The sequence below is a fragment of the Ictalurus punctatus genome, chromosome 26 (genome assembly GCF_001660625.3).
Source record: "Ictalurus punctatus breed USDA103 chromosome 26, Coco_2.0, whole genome shotgun sequence".
In the NCBI taxonomy this organism is placed as follows: domain Eukaryota; kingdom Metazoa; phylum Chordata; class Actinopteri; order Siluriformes; family Ictaluridae; genus Ictalurus; species Ictalurus punctatus.
Window position 1 is genome coordinate 9,487,043 of NC_030441.2, and position 22,214 is coordinate 9,509,256.

At 36.4% G+C, this 22,214-nt stretch overlaps 2 protein-coding genes across 2 annotated transcripts; one reads left to right on the plus strand and one right to left on the minus strand.

The window, feature by feature from the left end:
* Positions 1 to 328: 328 nt before the first annotated feature.
* On the minus strand, positions 329 to 7,473 carry fdx1 (ferredoxin 1). Its single transcript, XM_017458106.3, has 4 exons — positions 7,084 to 7,473; positions 5,175 to 5,299; positions 4,791 to 4,920; positions 329 to 1,509 (listed from the first exon to the last, which is right to left on the minus strand). Exons 1-4 carry the CDS (start codon positions 7,266 to 7,268, stop codon positions 1,404 to 1,406), a joined length of 546 nt encoding a protein of 181 aa, XP_017313595.1. The 5' UTR covers positions 7,269 to 7,473; the 3' UTR covers positions 329 to 1,403.
* Positions 7,474 to 15,493: 8,020 nt separating this feature from the next.
* Positions 15,494 to 21,813, plus strand: mxh (myxovirus (influenza virus) resistance H). Its single transcript, XM_017457810.3, has 14 exons — positions 15,494 to 15,564; positions 15,881 to 15,942; positions 16,036 to 16,250; positions 17,684 to 17,821; positions 17,999 to 18,153; positions 18,246 to 18,384; positions 18,537 to 18,735; positions 18,815 to 18,893; positions 18,982 to 19,104; positions 19,189 to 19,321; positions 19,844 to 19,999; positions 20,669 to 20,745; positions 20,895 to 21,152; positions 21,415 to 21,813. The coding sequence occupies exons 2-14, from the start codon at positions 15,893 to 15,895 to the stop codon at positions 21,637 to 21,639; spliced, it is 1,947 nt and encodes a 648-aa protein (XP_017313299.1). The 5' UTR covers positions 15,494 to 15,564; positions 15,881 to 15,892; the 3' UTR covers positions 21,640 to 21,813.
* Positions 21,814 to 22,214: the final 401 nt, after the last annotated feature.

A 22,214-nucleotide genomic window follows, 5' to 3' on the forward strand; every position in this document is an offset into this window, starting at 1 on the left:
TGTGGCAAGTGACCTATACAGACTGTGGGAGAGGATGAACACACTGGCCGTTCTTTAGGACTTTTCATGTTCTAGTTTAAGACTTGCTTAAAAGTCAGTTTCTCCAGAGTAAGAGAGCTCACATTGAAATAGTTTAGACTTTTCTGTATTTGCATTTATAGTGTGGGCAAATACAGTTATATGGACAGGAAGATGATCGCTATATAATAGGCCTTTCAACCTTTAGAAAGATACAACATTAATAATTTGTCTTAGTTCATGTCAAAATGTTTTTTTTTGAGAGTGGTGTAAATATTACTGTTATTAATAACACAAACTACACAAAAAGTTTATTTAATATTTAATTAAAACATAGCTTACAAGTTTCATATATTATTATTTCAAAGATTTTGAATCAGTACTGTTTGGATTAATGAGGCACTAATTGTTTAATACACTATAAAGAATATAAAATCAATGTCCAAAGTATTAGTATGAGAAAATCCATTGCATACTGGGCAAGACCTCAAGCTTGAAATCTCTAAACCACAGTGGCATGTAAGTGAAAAACACATGAACAAAACCAAATAAATTCAACAGCAAAATCAGAAACAAGTCAACATACACTCAAAACAGAAAGGTCATTATTAAGCATCACACGCCCGTTGGTGATTGGACACGGCCTTTGAATATCACAAGGGAACATTATTGGCTATTATCTACTTAACCTAGCAAGAGCAATTTAATGCAAAGTGTCATGTTATTCTAGAAATAATTAGAATATCATTGTTATTGTAAGGAGTAATTATTTTGAATAACTAACTCAGCTTCCTTTGGATGCTTTTCAGCATTCACATACTCATACTAATGTCATGCAAAATTTACAGCTGATCTAAAGTAGCATCATATGAATGTTCAAATGAAGCACAAATAAAAACATTACTTGTTTAGGCTCATATTTCCTCTTACTGTAAACATGCTCCAGTTCTCCATTTTCCACAGTTTTGTCTATTTGTTCATGTGTTTTGCACTTACAGCCTACCATACTAACATTTCTCATTTTTTTCCATCTTAAAAATATGTTTCTTTGCAGTTTGTTGTGAATTCTGTGTTAACTACTTATAATCAATATATGAAACTTTCACAGAATTTATGGCCCATTTTTATGATCCATTGTTATTTTCAGAAATGTGCTGATAAACTGATCACAACCTCCATGTAGCTGTACAAGCGAGCTGTTAAACTACAACCCAGTACTGTAGCCATAAAGGGACTGGACAAAACCATGATTCCTAACATCATAATACCTTTCTAAATACAATCATGCTCTTCAATCAATACAATCACACAAAAGGTTTGCCTTTTCTCATGATCAATTTACATTGGTTTATGGTAGGTAGACAGGCACGAAGTGGCTAAAGAAACTACGCAGAGCCATCTGACTGTCTGATGTCCGCCGAGCTCTCTGGAACGCGCACGGTCATGCCATCCAGAGATTTTGTCAGGCAGATCTGACAACCCAGACGAGACCTGTAGATGAAAGAACGAATAAAGTGAGGAAATGTAACAGGCGTTTGGTCTTTTCAGTTATGACTTGCAGTTTAAACAAGGGCTGCTTATTACAGCAAAGTAAGTGAAGCTATAATAGTTTAAAATGTCGAGGACTTTGACCCACACTCTTATAATATCCGGTCATTACAAGAATCCAGATCATAAAAATAAAACACTGTGTACTCATATAGGTAGCACACACACTTAATCAGGTGATAATACTGTGGTAAGTAATTTAAAAAAAAAAGACACTAAAGATGAATTCACGCTAGTACAAGTCAGAAAATAATTAAGCTGGAAATTGCAGATTTGCATTACATTCTACATTCATCACATATAAAAGCATGAACAACTGTCTCATTTATGAGTTCATAATTAAGCTCAGTCAAGGTTCAAGGTCAGTTCTTCAGAAGAGGTATCAGAAAAGATTTAAACAACAGCCATTTAAACAACAGTTAGTTCCAGTCCATTAATTTGATTGGTTGATAGTACTGTTTGTGACACTCGTCTGTGTTCGCAATATAAAATTCCACTTCCTAGTTTGAAACGGTTACTGCAGTAGAGTTAGTGACGTCATCAGCGGACATGGCAAACAAAACGTTTTAGTAATATAACTTAATTTAAAATATGAAAGCTTGACAAATGAAGATGATAAGGAAGAAGCAGCACCAATTTCAACAGAAGCACCTTTAACAGGAATGTACAAACTACTATAAGCTGAGCGTGGCTTCTTCGGCATCCATTTCCGTGAACGGAGCAAAAATGAAAAAATGTGTCCGAAATGTGTCTGTTATATAAAAGGAATATCATACTCGGGATTGTGCAGTTACACCGAATATTCACGGCAGTGCAGATATTCAGAATAAATCACACTCTTCTATCTATCCATCCATCCATCCATCCATCCATCCATCCATCCATCCATTTTCCACACCGCTTATCCTACAGGGTCACGTGGAGCCTATCCCAGGGAGCATGGGGTACAAGGCGGGGTGCCAATCCATCGCAGGGCATAATCGCATACAGATTCACACACCCACTATGGACATCTTGGACATGCCAATCAGCCTACCATGCATGTCTTTGGAAAGGGGGAGGAAACCGGAGTACCCGGAGATAAACCCTACTCCTGCTCGTGCTATATTGCTAAAATGAAGGACAAGTGGGTGCAAATTAGTACAATCAATTCTTAACCTCAATAATTCTAAACTGCATCCTTAATTGCTTCTGCAGTTTTACAATTACAAAATCCTTAATGATCACAAATTATTATAGAAAAACTTGTCAAAATGTCAACACAAAGTAACAGCAACAAAATGCAGCCATGAGCAAAATCCCCAATATAACCTGCTGGCATTAAACACTAATGCTACTGTTTTTTACCATGACCTCCTTGTGACATTACAGATCAGATCGTGCAGATTAATACTCAAAGCCTGGGAGTGTGTCCTGCAAAATGTTTCCCAGTTTTTGGGTAGGCCTGATATTTGGATTTGCCTTTACATTTACTACAGGACTGAATGACTTGGGACTATTCCTTATTTTGAACATTCAGACTTCTTGACCTGATTTTTCTGTGACCTGATTTTTAAATGAATATCCCATTATCTCAGCAATGTTAACTGCTGTGTATTTAGGAGTCTATCTTAAGTTATTATAGTGGACCAGAGCAAAAAAGTCAAATAAGTCGAAAATGTAGAACAAACGTCATAACTGTGCAAGAAACAAATGCAAAAATCATAAATATTTCGAAACATTCACACAAATAAACTGTACATGAAGTAGATTTTTATTCATGTATTTATACATTTATTTCCTCTTACTACTAATTTTTGGTATTTATCATCATCATCAATCTCTAAACACTATTTCTATATTGTTATGATAATAACAATCAAAGGTGTAACAGTGTACCTGGCTTGCACAACAATTTTGCTATATATAGTGAGAGAATACTATTTTTTTTTAAATATATGTTTCTTTTAACAGCAGAGTTGTGACTACGGTTTTCAAAAATAAATAAATAAATAAATAAATCATGGTCTCAATTTTTTCTCAGTTTAATTCTACTCAAGAACAGTGCCAATTCTTCAACACTTGAGGTCAAGCAGCCTTTACATAAAACAGAGCAGCACTATTCCCCTCATTCGCTGTGACCAATGGCCTGATGCATGCAGCTGAATTTTGGCTCTTTTGAAATGGTTCCTGCCTTCCTCCGATTGGGTGAAGGTTGGACACATGCTTACTCTGAGACTAGAGTCACTGCGATTAACACGGTTGGGCAGTTTATGGACTTGCGATCTCCTGACAATGGTGTGAACTCCTTCCTGGTACGCCACTCACTATGCTGCTTCTGGACCACTGCTCCATGACAGCTTCCCTCACTTCCTGTAGCTAACCCTATCCCTAAGCCCTGCAAGATCCACCTTCTTGTAATTTGTAACTGATCCAAATTAATGCTAAACTTATTGTAATCATTTTGTACAATAATCTTTAATGAAACACAGTTCTGAGTCAATTCTTTAAAGCATCTTATGGGGCATTGAACCATAGGCATTTGCCATGTCTAACCAGAGCACCACCAAGACTTCTTTGTTCTCTCATATTCCCTTCATCTTCCCCTCCATGTCTAGCAAGGAGCCTGAAGTGGTCAGTTCTTATGGACTTTGAGGATCTTCCAGCTAAATTTACCAATAGTGGGCAGTACTTGTAGCCTTGCAGACTTTGTAAGGTGTACTCCATTTGGCCCTGGTGCTGAGCTTGATTTGCTTTCGTCACCACCTCCTGCTGGCTCAATACTGTTAAATTCAGTGCCTGAATTGTGTGTATCTATCAGCATGGTTCACTGGCCCAAGTCCTTCCCTCTGTTCAGGTGTTTTGGATGCACATATGAATTTGCTCTTTAAGGCATGTCAAGCTGTTACTGCATTTCTGGCTCAGAAGTTGTTTGGTGACTTTGTTTTGAGAAACACTAGATATAAATGAGGACAAGGCAAAAACTTGTCTGCGTCAAGCAAACCCTATACTACTTTACAGTAATAATGGGTTGATGGATGCTTTGGAATTTAGTTCTTATGGTTGACATTACATTGTTTTGCACTGGGAGAGTGTCAAATGAACACTGTGGCCATCTTACATACACATACTTAAAAGCAATTATAAACCTGGCCTAAAGTAACATTATCTTAGGGAAAATGGAAATTGTGTCACTGATGTTAAGGCCACCTTTTTTATGCAACTAAGCAGGAAAGGAAACTTACGTATCTGTGAGACCATAGGCAAGATCCAGCATATCCATTTCCTCATCACTAATTGGTCCAAGCTGTTTATATGTCTCCTCTTCAAAAATGACATGACACGTGGAGCAAGCTAGAGTTCCCTCACATGCTCCTGATAGGAATAACATTATAATTAGACTTCCTCCCTTTTTCAAGGGACTTAAAGACATGCTTTCTTTTCATTCCTCTTGCTTGTTTCACTTTGGGGGACTCCACCCCCATTTTAAGAGCGGTTTCATTACTTTAATGGCTTGAATTAAATTTCCATAGGTATTAAATCCTAATGCATATTTATTTTAAATTGCATCTTCTACTCACTCAGAAGCAGGTTATAGAAAGCAAGTGCCAAAAATGTGTTAAACTCACCATAACCATCAATGTCAAGGTCTTGTTGAACAACTACGTCTAATATTGTGTCACCAGGGGAAGCCTTGACTGTAATCTTTTCTCCATCACGATTGATGAAATTAACAGTCACCTTGTTTTCCGACCTAGCACCAAGAAAGAAACAAGTCATGCTGTGCAACCTATTTAAACAGGCAAAATGTCAAAGTTAACAGTTTCTGTTATTGGTTCTACACACAAACATTAAGGGCATGCTGCCCTCTCATGGCTCAGAAAACATAAGATACTGAATGGTCTCTGGAAGGTTGTTAATTTAGACTTAAAATTAAAAGGTTAGTGATGAGAGTGTCTAGCTGTAAAAAGTCTAAGGCTTAATAATATTGTATGCAACAAATAAAATTGGAATTTATAACAAAATACAACAATTTCATTCAAAAAATTTTATATGAAAAATCCACCGAGTGACTTGCATATCAATAATGATATCACTGGTGCAAATTTATTTTATAATTAAATTTTAAGTTGCTTTATTAAATTTTTTCAAACTTTTTTTCATAAACTATTTTCAACTCCTTTGGCTTACGGTTTCCTGCATTACCCACAATGCCATTTGATTGCCTGCTGATCATGGCACCAGTGGGAATTCATCTGTACCTAAAGAGAATGATGCAGCAGGGCTTTACACCTTTAGTCTGTCCAGCTCTCTCACCTCCTCATCTGTACATGCTGCTCAAACAGATATGCTTCCAAATTGTCAACTTTTATGCTAATATTGCTAACAATGCTATTGTGCTCATCATGTCATAGATCACCAATTAGCTGAGCAGAGTTTCTACTGTAACTCAATGTACAGGTACACTGTATTCTGAAACCTTCAGTCTAATGTTTACTATCTGCACTCCTTCCATATGGGATTCCTCAGTAATATGAGATTGATCATCACAGGAAAACGGTGAGTGAGAAAACAAGTTTTTACTCTTTTGTGTTCAGGAGCAAACACCATTGTATCTGATCAAGCAATGTCCCCCTGTAACAAATGTCTTGGGATAAGTATTTATTCCAGAGTCAGATAAATGTAATTGCATTACTGTTATATAATGGGAAAGCTGCTTTAGAACTTTACACTGGAAAAGACACAAAACTGAGAGGGACAAGGGACATACAGTAGTATAAAGTATAGAGGGCAAGTTCAACGCTTCAGAAGGCAATGGAGGGTAAGTTATACACTATAGAGAGCAAGTTATACACTATGGAAGGTAAGATATACACTGGAGAGCAGGTTATACACTGTGGAGAGCAGGTAATACACTGTGGAGAGCAGGAAATACACTGTGGAGAGCAGGTTATACACAGTGGAGAGCAAGTTATGCACTATGGAGGGTAAGTTATACACTATGGAGGGTAAATTAAACAGCTTGAGTTGAGCATGAGGATTTGTGAAAAGCCTATTTGATCTCAGATTAAGACTTTCCAGACAGGAACAAGTTTCCCCCTAAAATAATTTAAATGCTTGAAAGAACTACGAACTAAATCATCCTTCAACGTTATCTCCTGTAATGTTATCTATGATTGAAAGATAACAAAACTCCTCCAGTCACGTTGCAGCAGCTACCTTTTCCCCCTCACGGTCAAAACGTGAAATAAATCTAAACCCTTCAACCGACTAGCTCATGGCGTTCATCAACTGTTGTTTACTAGCACAAGCCATATATAATAATAAAGCTACCCGGTCTTGCTAGCTCAGTATTACCAGTCAAAGGCCGAACCTCAAATAGAGGACTACTCCCTACCTGAGTGAACTATAGAACATAGATTACTGCGTATACGCCCTAAGTAGTGCACTTAAACTACTACAGCGGGGGAATTTGGCATTCAGCCGAATAAACGTTAGCGTTTATACTGGCTATTTATGTGTGAAAATGTCCTTTACCTGAGAGGCTGCACGACACTGCAGGATGTTATGTCTCTTTTACGAATGAGGTCGTTATTTGGGTCAGATAGTTTGTTCGGCGATGCCAAAGTTTTCGATGAAGTATTGGCACCCCTTGAAAGTATCCAGGAGGTCCGCGAAAGACTCAAACCGACTAATCTCCCTGCTGCCATTGTAAAAGACATTGTTTTAAACGCATAGACAGTATTCGTGCGATTAAAAAAAGAAACAGTATTTGTGACCGTACCGTCGATCTGGATTAAAGCCTGACCGAACTAGAGAAACTAGTTTGTTAGGAATCAGTCGCCTGGCTGTGTGTTAGCACTGCTAGCTAATGTTAGAGCTCAGAGTACAGGGAACAGTTCGGGTTGCCCAACCGCACCATCCTCAGGCATCAGTTGCATAACACCTTATAATAATAATATTAATAACGATTAGTCGATTCTCTTCATATATTAAAAAAAAAAAAAAATTGAATTTTAAAAATAGAATAGAATAAAAATTATTTCATAACGCGCCACATATAAACATTTTTTCACAATAAATAAATGAACTTAAACGTAGTTCCTGAAAGACATAATTGACACTTGGATACAACCAATCAGAGTGAGATGTGGATAGGCGGGATTTGTGCCGCACTCATGTCATGTGGTGTAACAAGGCTATTAGTTTATTAACGACTCGTGTCCAATGAACATGCGCACACACGCTACCTCCCTGTTACTGAAGTGTTGCCAGATACAAAACCTCTAATAAACAACCCCCTTTTATTAAGTGAGAAATGTAATTGAGCAAGCAAAGTAGTTAAATAAACGAAACTGTTATTAAACCGATATTTTCCTGATTCTTATGGCTTTCTTTTTGCCATAATGACACACTGTCATAGAGTAAATGCATACGTCACAAAAATTTTAATACATACATGACACCAACTTGTGGTCCTGCAGGTCGGATTTTCAACGGGGATTTGAAATCCAATCTGGCAACACTTATATGCATAAACAAAGGCATTGGCAGAAATTGACCCCTGAATCTGGCACATCTTGTGCAAAAGGTTGCATTCAAAAGTTACAAAGCGAAAGGGAATTATTATAGCCTCTTTTTTTTAGCCTTATGTAACGTCCAGAATTACGTGTTAATGCATTTTTTAAATGGTCATAGTATGCGTGGATTTTATCTATATATGGAGCTACAGTGTTAAATTGGGTGTTTTTATAAATGAGCAGTTTCATAAAGTCACTTCTTAGCTGACACCTGTACCAACATGATAGATCAGGGTTCTTCAAATCTGGCCTGCAGAGTTTATCTCCAACCCTAATCAATCAAACACACCTGAATAAGCTAACTAAGGTCTTCAGGATTACTAGAAAGCTACAGGCAGGTGAGTTTGGAGATTGGAGCTGAACTCTGCAGAGTTGAAGAACCCTGTGATCGATCATGCTTTACTGTTGTCACAGTATCAAATGTAGTAATATTTTAGACCTCATTGACAAGGATAGTCTATTGCATGTTAATCCTAAACATAATTATGATAGAATACTGATCACTTTTATTATTTGTTATGCTTATATTACATCTGTTCATTTCTCAAAATGCATGACTAAAGTAGGCTTCTCTCCAGATTTCTACAAACCCTAGCTCTGTAACCAGTGAAATCTCAAACTCACTTTTTTTGTTGTTGGTTTTTTTTTGGTTCATATCTTGTCCCCTACCAGAGATATTCAACCTAAAATTGAGGGGAATTTAAAAAAACAAACAAACAAAAAAATGCACTTTCTTGTGTCGTGGAAAAAGTCTTTCCAGTATAAGTCAATAAACTTCAGAGACTGAGGGTTTATAGATGTCATAAAGTAATTAAACTTTATTCAAACAATAAAGTGAGACAGTCTGGAGAAAGTCTAAATTATGCAAACACACACATGCCCTTTTCATTCCTTATCTCCACAGCGTACTCATCTTAGGCGGGGTTTTGCCTTTTCTCATTAAAAACACAAATCTTCTTCGCCACAATTAATTATTCATGTCTATATGTTCTCTTAATTTTGTGGAGTATGCGCAGTTAGTTGTTTTTATTGAAAAGGTTTTATTAGGACAAGGTTACCTTTTCTTTTCTTTTTTTTTAAAAAAAGGCAAGGTTTCATTCAGAGTTTTTTGTTTATCTCTAACCAACACTCCCTTCTTATGTCTCATTGAGCTTCTGTCTGTTTCTATCTGCCATCCTAGCTGATATCTACCTCCCTTCCTGAGGCCCTAGCCTAACTCATTAATTGGTATTCAATTCAAGAGCTCAATTTTGACTGTCATGGAAAAGGCTGTGAATACTTATGTACATGTGCTTTTTTAATTTTTAATAAATTTGCAAAGATTTCAAACAAACTTCTTTCACGTTGTCATTATGGGGTATTGTTTGTAGAATTTTGAGGAAAATAATGAATTTAATCCATTTTGGAATAAAGCTGAAACATAACAAAATGTGGAAAAAGTGAAGCGCTGTGAATACTTTCTGGATGTATTGTATGTCTATGTGCCTTGTAATGTGTTTTTGTTCCAAGGAGCTAGAACCATCCTGAGGTGAGATTTTGAGGTTTCCATGAAGAGCTGTATAACCACAATTTGTTGCATGCCATGACACAAAGACGGTTAAAACAAAAACAAAAAAGTGGTGGTTTTGCAATGCCAAAACACTGAGAATCACTTAGGAAAAAAAGAGAAAAATTAAAAAGAGTCAAGTAATTACTTGAGATGGACTGAACCTGCTGTCTTCAACAGCAGAAAGCTAATGCCTGAGAAATGCATAATCTATTATGAGGTGGGTGTGATCTAGATATGTGATGATGTGTTTCTGATATTTGTACAGGTGCATCTCACAAAATGACAATATCATGGAACAGTAATATTTTTTTTCCATAATTTAATTAAAAAAGTGGTCAGTTCATATATTCATTACACATAAAGTGAAATATTTCGAGCCTTTTTTTTTTTTGTTCTAATCTGGATGATTATGGTTTACAGTTTATGGAAATAAAAAAAGATACCAGTATCTCAAAATATTAGAATAAAGAATTTATAATAAAGAAATGTTGACCCCGGAAGAGCTCTAATCAGCTAATTAACTCAAAACACCTGCAAAGGTTTCCTGAGCCTTTAAAAAGAACTGGACCGTTGCTTAGTGGTCCAAAGTCCTCTTTTCAGATGAAAGTAAATGTTGCATTTCATTTGGAAATCAAGGTCCCAGAGTCTGGAGGAAGAGTGGAGAGGAACAGCATCCCAGTTGCTTGAAGTCCAGTGTGAAGTTTCCACAGTCAGTGATGATTTGGGTTGCCATGTCATCTGTCAGTCCACTGTGTTTTCTCAAGTCGAGAATCAATGCAGTGTCTACCAGGAGATTTTAGATCACTTCATGCTTCCATCTGCTGACGAGCTTTAAGGAGATGCTGATTTCATTTTCCAGACGGATTTGGCACCTGCCCACAGTGCCAAAACTTTTAGTAACTGGTTTTCTGACCGTGGTGTTACTGTGCTTGATTGGCCAACTGACTCGCCTGACCTGAACCCCATAGAGAATCTATGAGAGACACCAGACCCAACAATACAGATGAGCTGAAGGCCGCTATCAAAGCAACCTGGGCTTCCAGAACACCTCAGCAGTGCCACAGGCTGATCGCCTTCATGCCACGCCGCATTGATGCAGTAATTCGTGCAAAAGGAGCCCAGACCAAGTATTCCCAAATGCACTGAACAATTTCTATGCATGGTTTGAAACACAGAACAACATACCAGCATCAAAGACCACCCTAACTCCCACCAACCAACCAACCAAGTATTTTGTCTGTCTGCAGTAGATGTCAAATGTCCAGAGTTAACCCACAGAAAGCTGCTGGTGCTGACAACATACCTGGCCAGGTGCTCAGGGAATTTGCTGATCAGTTGACGGATGTCTTTACAGACATCTTCAACATTCCCCTGAGCTAAGCATCATCGTCCCTGTGTGCTTCAAGATGATCCCTGTGCTGAAGAAATCGTCTGTGTCCTACATGAATGACTACTGGCCTTTTGCACTCACACCTATCATCAGGAAGTGCTTTGAGTGGCTAATTATGAAACACAGAAAGAGCAATCATCCCATCATGCTGGACCCAGTTCAGTACACCTACTGTCCCAACCGCTCAACAGAGGATGCCATATCTGCTACCATCCACCTAGACAAAAACGACAACTACTGTATGTGCAAATGATGTTCACAGACATCAGTTCAGCATTCAACACTATCTGTCTGATAAGAAGCTGAGCCTGTGTGTGTACTTATTTGCCCCAGTATAATAAGTGACTTAAAGATGATGATTATTATTATTATTATTATTATTATTATTATTATTATCGGAGGACTTGTCCTGCTTATAAGTCTACACACAGGAAGTAACTGTGGAAGGAGTGAGGTTGAGTCAATATTCGGGAGAGGGCTCCCTCTGGCGGTGGGATGAGTGGGTTTCAGATTGTGGCCTTACATTCATAATATAGGTTTCTTTTACGCCTGTTTTGTATCCTATACAAACCTTAATAAACGGCGTTGTCTGACTTTGGAGCAGAGCAATAAAAGTTGGTTATGAGGTTTTGCCCCTTGTGATATCACAATTATCATATGTAAAATCTGTGCATCCAGGTGGGACAAGAGAAGCGTGCACTTACCAATAAGCGTTGAGATCTCTTTTTTTTTTTTTTCACTGTAAAATCCACCTGTTTGATGACTGCTCTTTGCTGGAGGCTGTGGAACATGCTGTCTCATCAAATGCCTTTAATTAGATATATTCTGGGTGTGTTTACAAACAAAATATTCAAGTTTAATCTTATATTTGAAGTTCAGTTTGCAGTGTGTTAAACATACCACAAACTCCCAGACTGTCCCACCAGGGGGCGTTATCAGACAGAACACTGATGCAGCACTACACCTCTTATTAAGCTTTTGTGTGAAAATATGTACATTGTATAGTAAATTGTGATAAGTGCTTAAAAAATGTATTTAATTATGACAAGAAATAGGAAAGTACTTAATTTTGCATAAAATTATATAATATTGTTTATAGAGTTGTATTATCTTCATTGTCATTGAGATAAACAGGTTGTAGTTCAGAATCAGAACACGTTATTAATCTTTAACATTACAATATATCAATTTATTTTTGGCAATAGTGTATGGAACAATGTAACACTACATGATAAAATATAGAGCAAAGTGAGAAATAGCAACACTTAATATGATGTTCTATATAGGCTATATGTTTAATACATAACAAACAAAACACAAAACCACTAATTCACTTATTCAGTCATCTTTAGTAAATGCTTTTGCTTATTCAGGGTTGGATCTGGAGCCTATCCCAGGAAGAATGGGATCTTAGGTGGGAATAAAGTCTGTGTAGGACACCATTCACACACACATTTGTACACTTATTCTGATTATAATTCTAATCTGGTGAGGGACATGTTAACCTTCCTTTGTTACTGTTTGTGATCTTTGACTGCATTATCTCAGGAGTCCTCAGAATTAGACTTCCTACATCAGCACTGCATTCTCAGCTGTTTTGACAGTAGTCATGTGTCTCTTTTACCTTTGAACACCTGAATAGGCAGTGTCATAGGAAAAAAGGTATATTCCAGTCCATCGTTAAGGCACAGACAAGAACATCTGCTGTACCACGACTCATGTCTGCTTAAATAAAATCCTGAGCATTAGGTTTTCTTTTCTCCCAAGTCTGATCATTCCATCTTCAAGAACCATTTCATCGATCCTACACTGTGTTAACCAATTGTGTTTGATAAAAATTAAATCATTTAAATTTTAAATGGAAAATAATACAAAACTGAAAATAATTGCACAATGCTGAGAACACAATTATTCAGATGATTGGGGTTTGACATAAAAAAAATAACCCAGAATTTATGGGATGTTGAGGTTTAAAACAGATGTGCACATTCAAAAATTCAATTTAATTTCTCAAAAATGCTTACAGTAAACAATCAGAACAAATTTACATGCAAGCATTTTATCCTAAACCATGAAATTAACATCCTAGACTTCCTTGAATTTTATTCAAATTAAGGACATATGTGATGCAACCTATATTTGTGTTGCATGAATACAGAACAAATGGTTTTCCAAGGCTATTATTGTTACAAGTGGAAATCCCCTGGGTTACAAGAACCAAATTAGAAGCTATAAAAACACTTTTAATATTTAAAGCTTCACCTCGTTATATTAGTCTTTTTCAGAAATCATTAACGACTAACAACTAGATGAGGGTGTGTGGTATTCTGTTGGGAAATCATAAAACTTGGTTTTATTGATCAGCTGTCCTTTCTCTCTCCCTGTAGCACTGACTTAGGCATCTTACATTACGGACATTGCAGTTTATTGCGCTGGCCACATCTACATTCCTCATGCCTCCCTGCAGCAGGCCTATGGTATGTTCACGCAGGTGAGCAGAAACCCTAGGCATCTCTCTTCTGGTGTTTTTTAGCTTCAGTAGAAAGGTCTCTTTAGTGTCCTAAATTATTGTAACTGTGACCTTAATTGACAACTGCCTGTAAACTGTTAGTGTCTTAAGGACTGTTCCACAGGTACATGTGTAATAATTGTTTATGGTTCATTGAACAAGCATGAAAAACCTTGTTTAAACCGTTTCCAATAAAGATCTGTAAATCTTATTTAGATTTTACAAGATTAGATTTTATTAGATTTTATTAAAGTTGTCTTTAATATATAGTATCCTGAAAATGGGCTTTTTTTGCTGAGTATATACAATAAGATTAAATGAGTATGGGGTAGAAGAAACATTAAAAGTAAAAAAGGCAATTATTGAAAATAATTACAGCTGATAGCAAAAGAAAGTTACATAAAGCCATTCTATCTTGGCCTTAGCACTTTCAGTGTGTGCTTTGATGGAAGCAAATTAAATGCCACCTGGGGTCAGTGTAGTTTTCCGTGTGTGTGTTAATGTGTGTGTTTGTGTGTGTGTGTGAAAGGTGAAGTGAATAACATGATGTCAGAATTCCATTTTCCTAATATTTACATCTAGATGTGTTAAGCAACTTAGAACATAGCACCTCACGTGTTATACTACCCAATTTTTAGATGAGAAAAAATATTGGAACGGATTGTCTTAAAGTAAATAAAATGTAATATTTGGTTGCATATCCTTTGCTTGCAAAACTTTATCAGGCCAACAACCACTGACATCACCAAACTATTTCATTCTTCTTTGTGAAGCTTTTCCAGGCTTTTACTGCAGCTTCTTTCAGTTGTTAAAGTTGTCATTTGGGAGGATTTCTCCATTTAGATCCCTCTTCAGGAGGTGAAATGCATGCTCAGTTGAGTTAATATCTGGTGATTGACTTGGCCAGTTGGAAACCTTCCACACCCCCCCCCCCCCCCCCCCCCCATGAAGTCCTTTGTTGTGTTGGCAGTGTGTTTTAGGTCATTGCATTGTCTTGCTGCATGATGAAGTTCCTCCCAATTAGATTGGATGCATTTCCCTGCAAACGTCTTCAGTGTATGGTAAAACAATAGAATTGGCCTTGCCAATCCAATACTTTTGGAAGGGATTGTGTATACTTTTGGCCATATAGTGTAGGTACAATAAAACTTGGCTTTTAAGGTAGGATTTGTTATATTATTAGTAAGAAACAGACAGGACACAGCGTGCTCAAAACATGGAAACTTCACTAAAACTCCCCCTCCTCCTGTGCACCCCACATGTGCGCACATACACATCCAAAACATCCTACCAGTAATGGATTCAGATCATTCTGAACCCATACAAGACAGCACCTGCTGTAACCCACCTCAACTCATGTCTGCTTAAATTAAATCCTCTTCTTATCTCCTAAGTTTGGTCCTTCTACCTTCAAAAATCATTTCATCAATTCAATACTCCATTAACAATTTGTGTAATTTAATAAAAATGAAATAATTTTAATTGGCAAAGAATGCAAAACCAAAAATAATTGCACAGTGGAGGTGTAGAATGCAATTATTTAGATTATTGTGGTTTGATTAAAATAAATAAATAAATATAAATAATATATGGGATCTTGAGGCTTAAAACAGATGCGGACATAGAACACTTCCATTTAATTTCACAAAAATGCTTACGCATATGCTATAAACATGTAGAACAAATTTACAGTACATGCAAGCATTTTCTCCTAACCCATGAAGCTGTCATCCAAGACTTCCTTAAATTTTATTCAAATCAAGGACATGTGTGCTACTATCTATATTTGTATTACATGAATACAGAACACAATGCTTTTTGAAGGCTATTATTGTTACAAATGGAAATCCCCTGCATTACATGAACCACATTAGATGCTATAAAAAGACACTTTAAATGTTTAAAGCTTCACCCCATTGTATTAGTCTGTTCATAAATCATTACCACTAACAACTAGAACGTGGTGTGTGGAGTTCTCTATCCTACAGAGGTAGGTGCCAAAGAAATTGGGACTATACTATATCTAGACATAAAGGCCCAAAATATTCAATACTGTTTGTTTAAATATTTTTAAAGCTTATTCCATTATTCCATTCATTTTATTCTACTTATTTCCCTTTGATTAATTCTATTTTGAATTCTTGTGTTATTCAGTATTTTGAGTAAGTTTGCCTTGTGTTCTTTGTAAATATGGTTTTAGCATGCCTTAAATTGTGGATTGTTAAAAATTTACATTATAAATGAAATGTCCTTTGATGGCTTTAAGATAGTAAACACAACAGGTATTTTTTTATTATTATTATTAGAACATTTTATCCATGGATTCTCCACTGGAAATATTGGATTATGACTCTCAAGACAATAATGAGTAAGTACACAATTATGAGTCTCAGATAACCTCTAAAATACTTGTTCTCAGATTTAAATCGTAATATACCATTACAATCCTTTGTTTTTACAGAATGGCAAATCAGCCAGCTGAAGAGAGGACTGGATTGTTTCTCAAACAATGGGAATCCCAAGTGCGCCCCTACATTGAAATGATTGACTACCTACGGCGTATCGGCATTGAGAAGGATCTTGCCCTGCCCTCCATTGCTGTTGTCGGAGACCAGAGTTCTGGGAAGAGCTCAGTTTTGGAAGCATTGTCTGGCGTGGCTTTACCCAGAGGCAGTGGTGAGAGATGAGTGTTTATTTGTACATGCTGAGTGTTCAGTGGTATTACAAAGATCGTAGTTGCCTAAAGAGAAATTAAACCTATTGACAGCATCAAAGAGATGAAAGATTACTCAAGACAATCACAGACAACATGTTACTTAATTACTTATTCAGTAATAAAAATGTCTTAGTGTAATAAAAAAAAATTTATTTCATGCTCCTAGGAAGTTTATTTCAGCTGTATGGAGGTCAGGTATCTTATGACTATCATTAACAAGTGAAAATGAAACTGAGCTTAAAGTTTTATGGGCATAATTAACCATCTAATGTAACAGAGATAGTGATAGTGGATATAAAAAGTTTACACACCTCTATTAGAATTTTACTATGTAAAAAATTAAACCAGAACAAATCATGTCCCATCTTTTTCGATGCTTTGTAAGCTTCTTGCAGACTTCAGCAGTCAGATGAAACCAAGATTTCAAGAAAATAAATAAAGAAACAGCTGATCTTTATTTGTGGGTTAATAAGAATCACTTAATTAATGGCAATTGTATGATAATTACTTCTGAACATGAGTTTGAAAGTGATTAGTTATTTTGAGTACAGATAACACATAACCCATTATAAAAGGGTGTGCACACTTATGCATCCATGTCATTGTAAGTTTTTATTTTTTTCCCCCACTAACACTTTTCTATTTGTTTTTCACTTGAATTTTGTTGGTTTGTATATCACATTAAAGACAAAAGATCTGACATGGTTTATCTTGATTTAATTTTTTACATCACAAAAACCTGCAATTTTAACAGGGTGTAAAGGCTCATATATCTATATATCTGTATGTATGAAGAATGGTTTTATAGTAAACCAAAAAAAAATATTTATTATTAAGCCAACTTTTATATAAAAACACAATGATGAGTAGAGTTTGTATGACCATTATTCTGCATCACCGATTTTCTGATTCTACTTTATCAGAAGGTGTTGATAATTTTTCTGCAACATCAGCTCTGACTATAATTCAGGCTATAGGTTTATATACATGTGCTTTTTCTAACACTTTATTGTTTCCTTAGTAAGAACGTGCACAGAGACATGTATTGCACACATTCAACATAAATCGATTTTTTAAAAAGCAGGTGTAATTATTCTTATGGTGAAGTTTTCTGGGAAAAGCATTTTATTTAGTATTTCAGTGTCAGTGCTTTGTAACAATCAGAATCTTTATGTTTTTCCACACAGGACAGTTTTTAGGACAAAGGACATTTTGTGCTTTTTTTGTGGCATATTAAATTCAATAGAGAGAAAAAATAGAGAGGAAACCAATGCTTATAGCTTGCCCTGGAACAGGAACTAATTTGTTTCATAGTCAAGAAACATATTAAACATATAATGAATAATATTACAGGGCTAATAAATGAAGAATTAAATATTTGGTTCCATATCAGGTATCGTCACACGTTGTCCACTGGAGCTGAAACTGCGGAAGCTGAATGATTCCTCAAAATGGACGGCTATAATCTCTTACCGAGATGTGCAAGAGACATTCATGGATCCTTCACAAGTTGAGGGTTACGTCAGGAGAGGTATGATGTATAACTTACCTCAGGAGAGGTATAACTCAGAAATTAGTTTTTTATTTGATAAATCTAATTTTTTAAAATGTTTTATTAGTGATTGTATGTTTGTGTGTGTGTGTGTGTGTGTGTGTGTGTGTGTGTGTGTGTGTGTGTGTGTGTGTGTGTGTGTGTGTGCGTGTGTAGCCCAGAATGTTCTTGCTGGAGATGGTGTTGGGATCTGTGATGAACTCATCAGTTTAGAGATCAAGTCTCCTGACGTATGTGACCTCACCCTAATTGATTTACCTGGTATAACTAGAGTACCCGTGAAAGGCCAACCTGAAGATATTGGAGATCAGGTGTATAGACAATTTACATGAATTACAAAGCATCCATGCAGGATTTTGGGAATGTTTTTTTTTTTTTAAATAATTGACCTTTTGGTTTTCAGATTAGACGTCTTATATTGAAATTTATTGAGAAGAGAGAAACTATTAATTTGGTTGTTGTACCGTGCAATGTGGACATAGCAACAACCGAGGCACTGCGGATGGCACAGGGTGTGGATCCGAATGGAACAAGAACTTTAGGTATAAATTCAGATGAACATTAAAAGCCCTATTTCCAAAGGCAATTTGCAATGTTCAATTCACTTTGAGAACTTTACAAATTACTAGACTTGAATATTTTTAGTTGAACAAATTTTTGTTGCATTTCCTCATTGCTCTCTTTATTTCCACAGCAATTCTTACGAAGCCAGATTTGGTGGATAAAGGGGCGGAAGCTGACATTTTGCAGGTTATGCAGGGTAAAGTTGTTCCTCTGAAAAAAGGTTACATAATGGTACGATGTAGGGGTCAGAGTGACATTAATGAAAACATCTCCTTGGCTGAGGCCACAAGACAGGAGACGGAGTTCTTCAGGACCCACAATCACTTCAGGTAGCTGATTTCCTTCATACAAAACAAAAGCAATACACGACATAATGCACCTTTGATAATATTGTTCTATCTCCTCCAGCTATCTTTTGGAAGAACAGAAAGTCACAACACGCTTCCTTGCTACCAGGCTCACCAAAGAGTTGGTTGAACATATCAGGGCAAGTTGAAAAATACTGTTAAAAGATTTATACATGGTCACATAAAAATGTGGCCCAATTCTTATCAGATGTTCTTCCTTATTCACAGTCATCACTGCCATCCCTCACAGAGCAGATTCAAATCCGCTTGTCTGCTGTTAGGCTAGAACTCAGGAGCTATGGCCAAGGTCCTCCATTAGAGCCAGAGAAGATGGCGGCTTATCTGAGTAAGGTAAGTCCTTCAAGTACTTAGCAGAGGATGGAGTAAACATTTATCTTATGAAGAATTGTAATGTCTCTTATTTGATTTGAGCAGAAAATCTTGGAGTTCAGCGATCAAGTCACTGAGCTCTGTCGGACCGGGGCATCAGGAGAGGGAAACATCTATTCTCTCCTGCGACCTGTGTTCAAGCAATGGGAATGCCACCTGAGAGACTCCAAAGCATTATGTAGATTTTTTTCATATTTTTTTCATACACATAAACATATAACATAGTACAAGGTTATATGTAATACAGAACAAGGTAGTAATGGAAAATGTGTAGTAAGGAAAACATCAAGAAAGGACAAAATTTAACAGAGGGTTGCACACTGATACCATATACTATGGGATTATAGTAAAGTGATAAATGTATGTCACAATGGGGGACCAGGTGTGAAGGTATGATTTACATTTGGTTTAAGTTGCTAAGTGCTTTGTTAAATGGTTCAGCCAGTAGAGAGAGGGGATATTTTAGTTTCTTCATTATAGTTTAGTAGTATGATCTTACATCATTGTTATCGTTGTTAAATGGTAGATCTCTTTGAACACTTTCTCTACCAGTTAAGATAATCTTAATTGATCTTAAATACTGTACATAATTTCTATAAGATGAATGTCTTTTTATGAGAAATTGAGTGAAAGTTTAATGTTGAAAAAATATAAGGTTTCACATTATCTGAGTCATAGTCTGTCTTTGGTCTGAACAAAGTGAGGGATGAAGTGCGGGAGATGACGGAAAACTATGAGGCACATCGTGGGAGAGAGCTGATAACATTCAGTGACTACTGTGTATACGAATCACTGATTCAGAAGCATGTAAACAATCTCACACTACCAGCTATAGAGACTCTGAAAACTATTAGAGGTAATGTCAAGTCTTATATATGTATACAGAGTGCCTAGCATAAATATTCACACCCCCAAATCCCCCCCCCAACATTTGTTATGAAGAGTTACAACCTGTAATAGAAATGGACTTCGTTTACCAATCTGAAAGTACAAAATATTATTTATTGCAATATGCAATATTTATAATATTGGCAAAATTGCACTAGCTCTGTCAGATTGTATGGAGACCATTGGTGAAGAGCAACAAGTCTTGCCACAGATTCTCAATGGGACTGAAGTCTGTGCAGTGATTGCGCAAGTTTAACACATGTTGCTTTTAGTTTTTGAACCACTCAAATGTAGGTTTGGCAGCATGTTTAGGGTCCTGCTGGAAAATTAACCTTCAGCCCAGTTTGAATGTTGTGCAGGATGTCCATCATTTGGGATATTTTATTAGAACAAACTCTTCACCAGAACTAATGTAGGGGTTTCAGAAAATGAGGTGTGAATACTTATGTAATCACATTTTCTAAATTTGCAAATTATGAATGATTTGACCAATATATAATTCCGTACATAATCCAAATTAAGTCGATATCATAAAAATAGTGGACATAAGCTTATCACTTGATTATATTAATTTGGAATTTTATATATTTAATTATCAATTATTAAAATTTTCTTTGCTAATAAAATATTTTGACAGGCATTGTGCAAAATGAGTTCAGAACTCAGTGCGAGCTCTGCTTCCTAAATTACCCTCATCTGAGATTTATGATAATAGTAAGTAAAATTATCTGGACTTGTCTATCATAAAACATTTCCTGTCATCTGTTGATGTGTAACAGAAATAAATTTAGATAAAGGAACATATGAAATACATTTGAATATGGAATACAAAACTGTAAAATATTCTGACTTTATGTCTTCAGAATCAGATTGATGACATTCAGTCACAGCAGGAGGCAAAAGTGGAGAAGAGGATCATGGAGTACATCAGCATGGAGAAACTCGTGTTTACCCAGGACCCCATTTTCAACCAGAAGATGGTCGACTTCCGTTTCGTTGAGCAGAGGCAGGAGTACGAGTCTGTGTGTTTAGATACTGGAGAGAATGCAACCTCTCCCAACAACTGTGCTGTCTTTGACACCAGAAAACTAACACCTGAAAAATGGATAATATACTATGAGGTAGGTGACAAAAAAAAGCTAATGGTGTTTCTTAAACACACTATTTGCTTCTTAGACATATGATCATGTACTATAGATTTTTATGTAACTTGAAGCTACAAATGAGAGTGACGATTTATTTTTGGTTTAACTCTGTGTCACTGTCAGGACTGAAGCTTTCAAATCTCCATTAGTTAGCTTTATTTTACTTTCAGTTGGATCCTCTCAGCACTGAATCAATGCCATTACCACTAAATCTAACTCTTTTTCCTATTTCTAACAGATTGTCTACCAGCGTCTGGCAGATTTTGTTCCCATGTTGATTCTGCTGTTTATGTTGAAAGAAGCGGTCGTAATGTTGCGGGCAGAGTCCATGGGCCTGCGTAATGGGGCTGATGTGGCTAAACTGCTCAGTGAAGACTCGGAGTCAGGACGAAAGAGAACAGAGTTACATCAGCGCATGGAACGACTACGGATGGCCCAGGAGAGGATCACCATTAACCTCTGAAATTTTGCATTTTTAACTCTTATCTAAAAACATACATACATATTAATTAATAATGTTTTCAAAATAGTCTGGCTTTAAACACACTTTTAGGATACTGTGTGGAATGTTCTTTTTTATCCCAACAATCTTGACAATTGACATGTCTCTTGAAATAAAATGGAACGGGACAAAGAAGGATTGCCAGTCATGACTTCAACTTTAATTCTTCAGTGATTACCATATAAATTAGGGGTACTCAAAGTCCAGCTATATAAAATTCCAAGTTCTGAATAAGCAACTAACATGAATGAATGACAACAGCGGTTACCTTCATTAGTAATTAGTTTATGGCTTTAAGTACACTGATCAACCATAATATTAAAACCACCTGCCTAATATTGTGTAGGTCCCCCTTGTGCCACCAAAACAGTGCTGACCCATTGAGGCATGGACTCCACAAGACCTTTGAAGATGTGTTGAGGTGGCACCAAAATGTTAGCAGTAGATCTTTTAAGTCCTGTTAAGTTGTGAAGTGGGACCTTTATGCATCGGACTTGTTTGTTCAGCACTTTTATTTTCTTTTGATTTTTAAAAAA

What these genes read in the sequence shown, in the direction of transcription:
- fdx1 (XM_017458106.3), bottom strand. Translation starts at nt 7,268, where the DNA reads ATGTCTTTTACAATGGCAGCAGGGAGATTAGTCGGTTTGAGTCTTTCG. An exon ending in CCTTGACATTGATGGTTATG is followed by an intron (nt 4,921 to 5,174) that starts GTGAGTTTAACA and finishes TATTCCTATCAG; the next exon opens with GAGCATGTGAGGGAACTCTA. An exon ending in GCCTATGGTCTCACAGATAC is followed by an intron (nt 1,510 to 4,790) that starts GTAAGTTTCCTT and finishes TTTCATCTACAG; the next exon opens with GTCTCGTCTGGGTTGTCAGA.
- mxh (XM_017457810.3), top strand. Translation starts at nt 15,893, where the DNA reads ATGGATTCTCCACTGGAAATATTGGATTATGACTCTCAAGACAATAAT. An exon ending in GAATGGAACAAGAACTTTAG is followed by an intron (nt 18,385 to 18,536) that starts GTATAAATTCAG and finishes TTATTTCCACAG; the next exon opens with CAATTCTTACGAAGCCAGAT. An exon ending in TGGCGGCTTATCTGAGTAAG is followed by an intron (nt 19,105 to 19,188) that starts GTAAGTCCTTCA and finishes TGATTTGAGCAG; the next exon opens with AAAATCTTGGAGTTCAGCGA.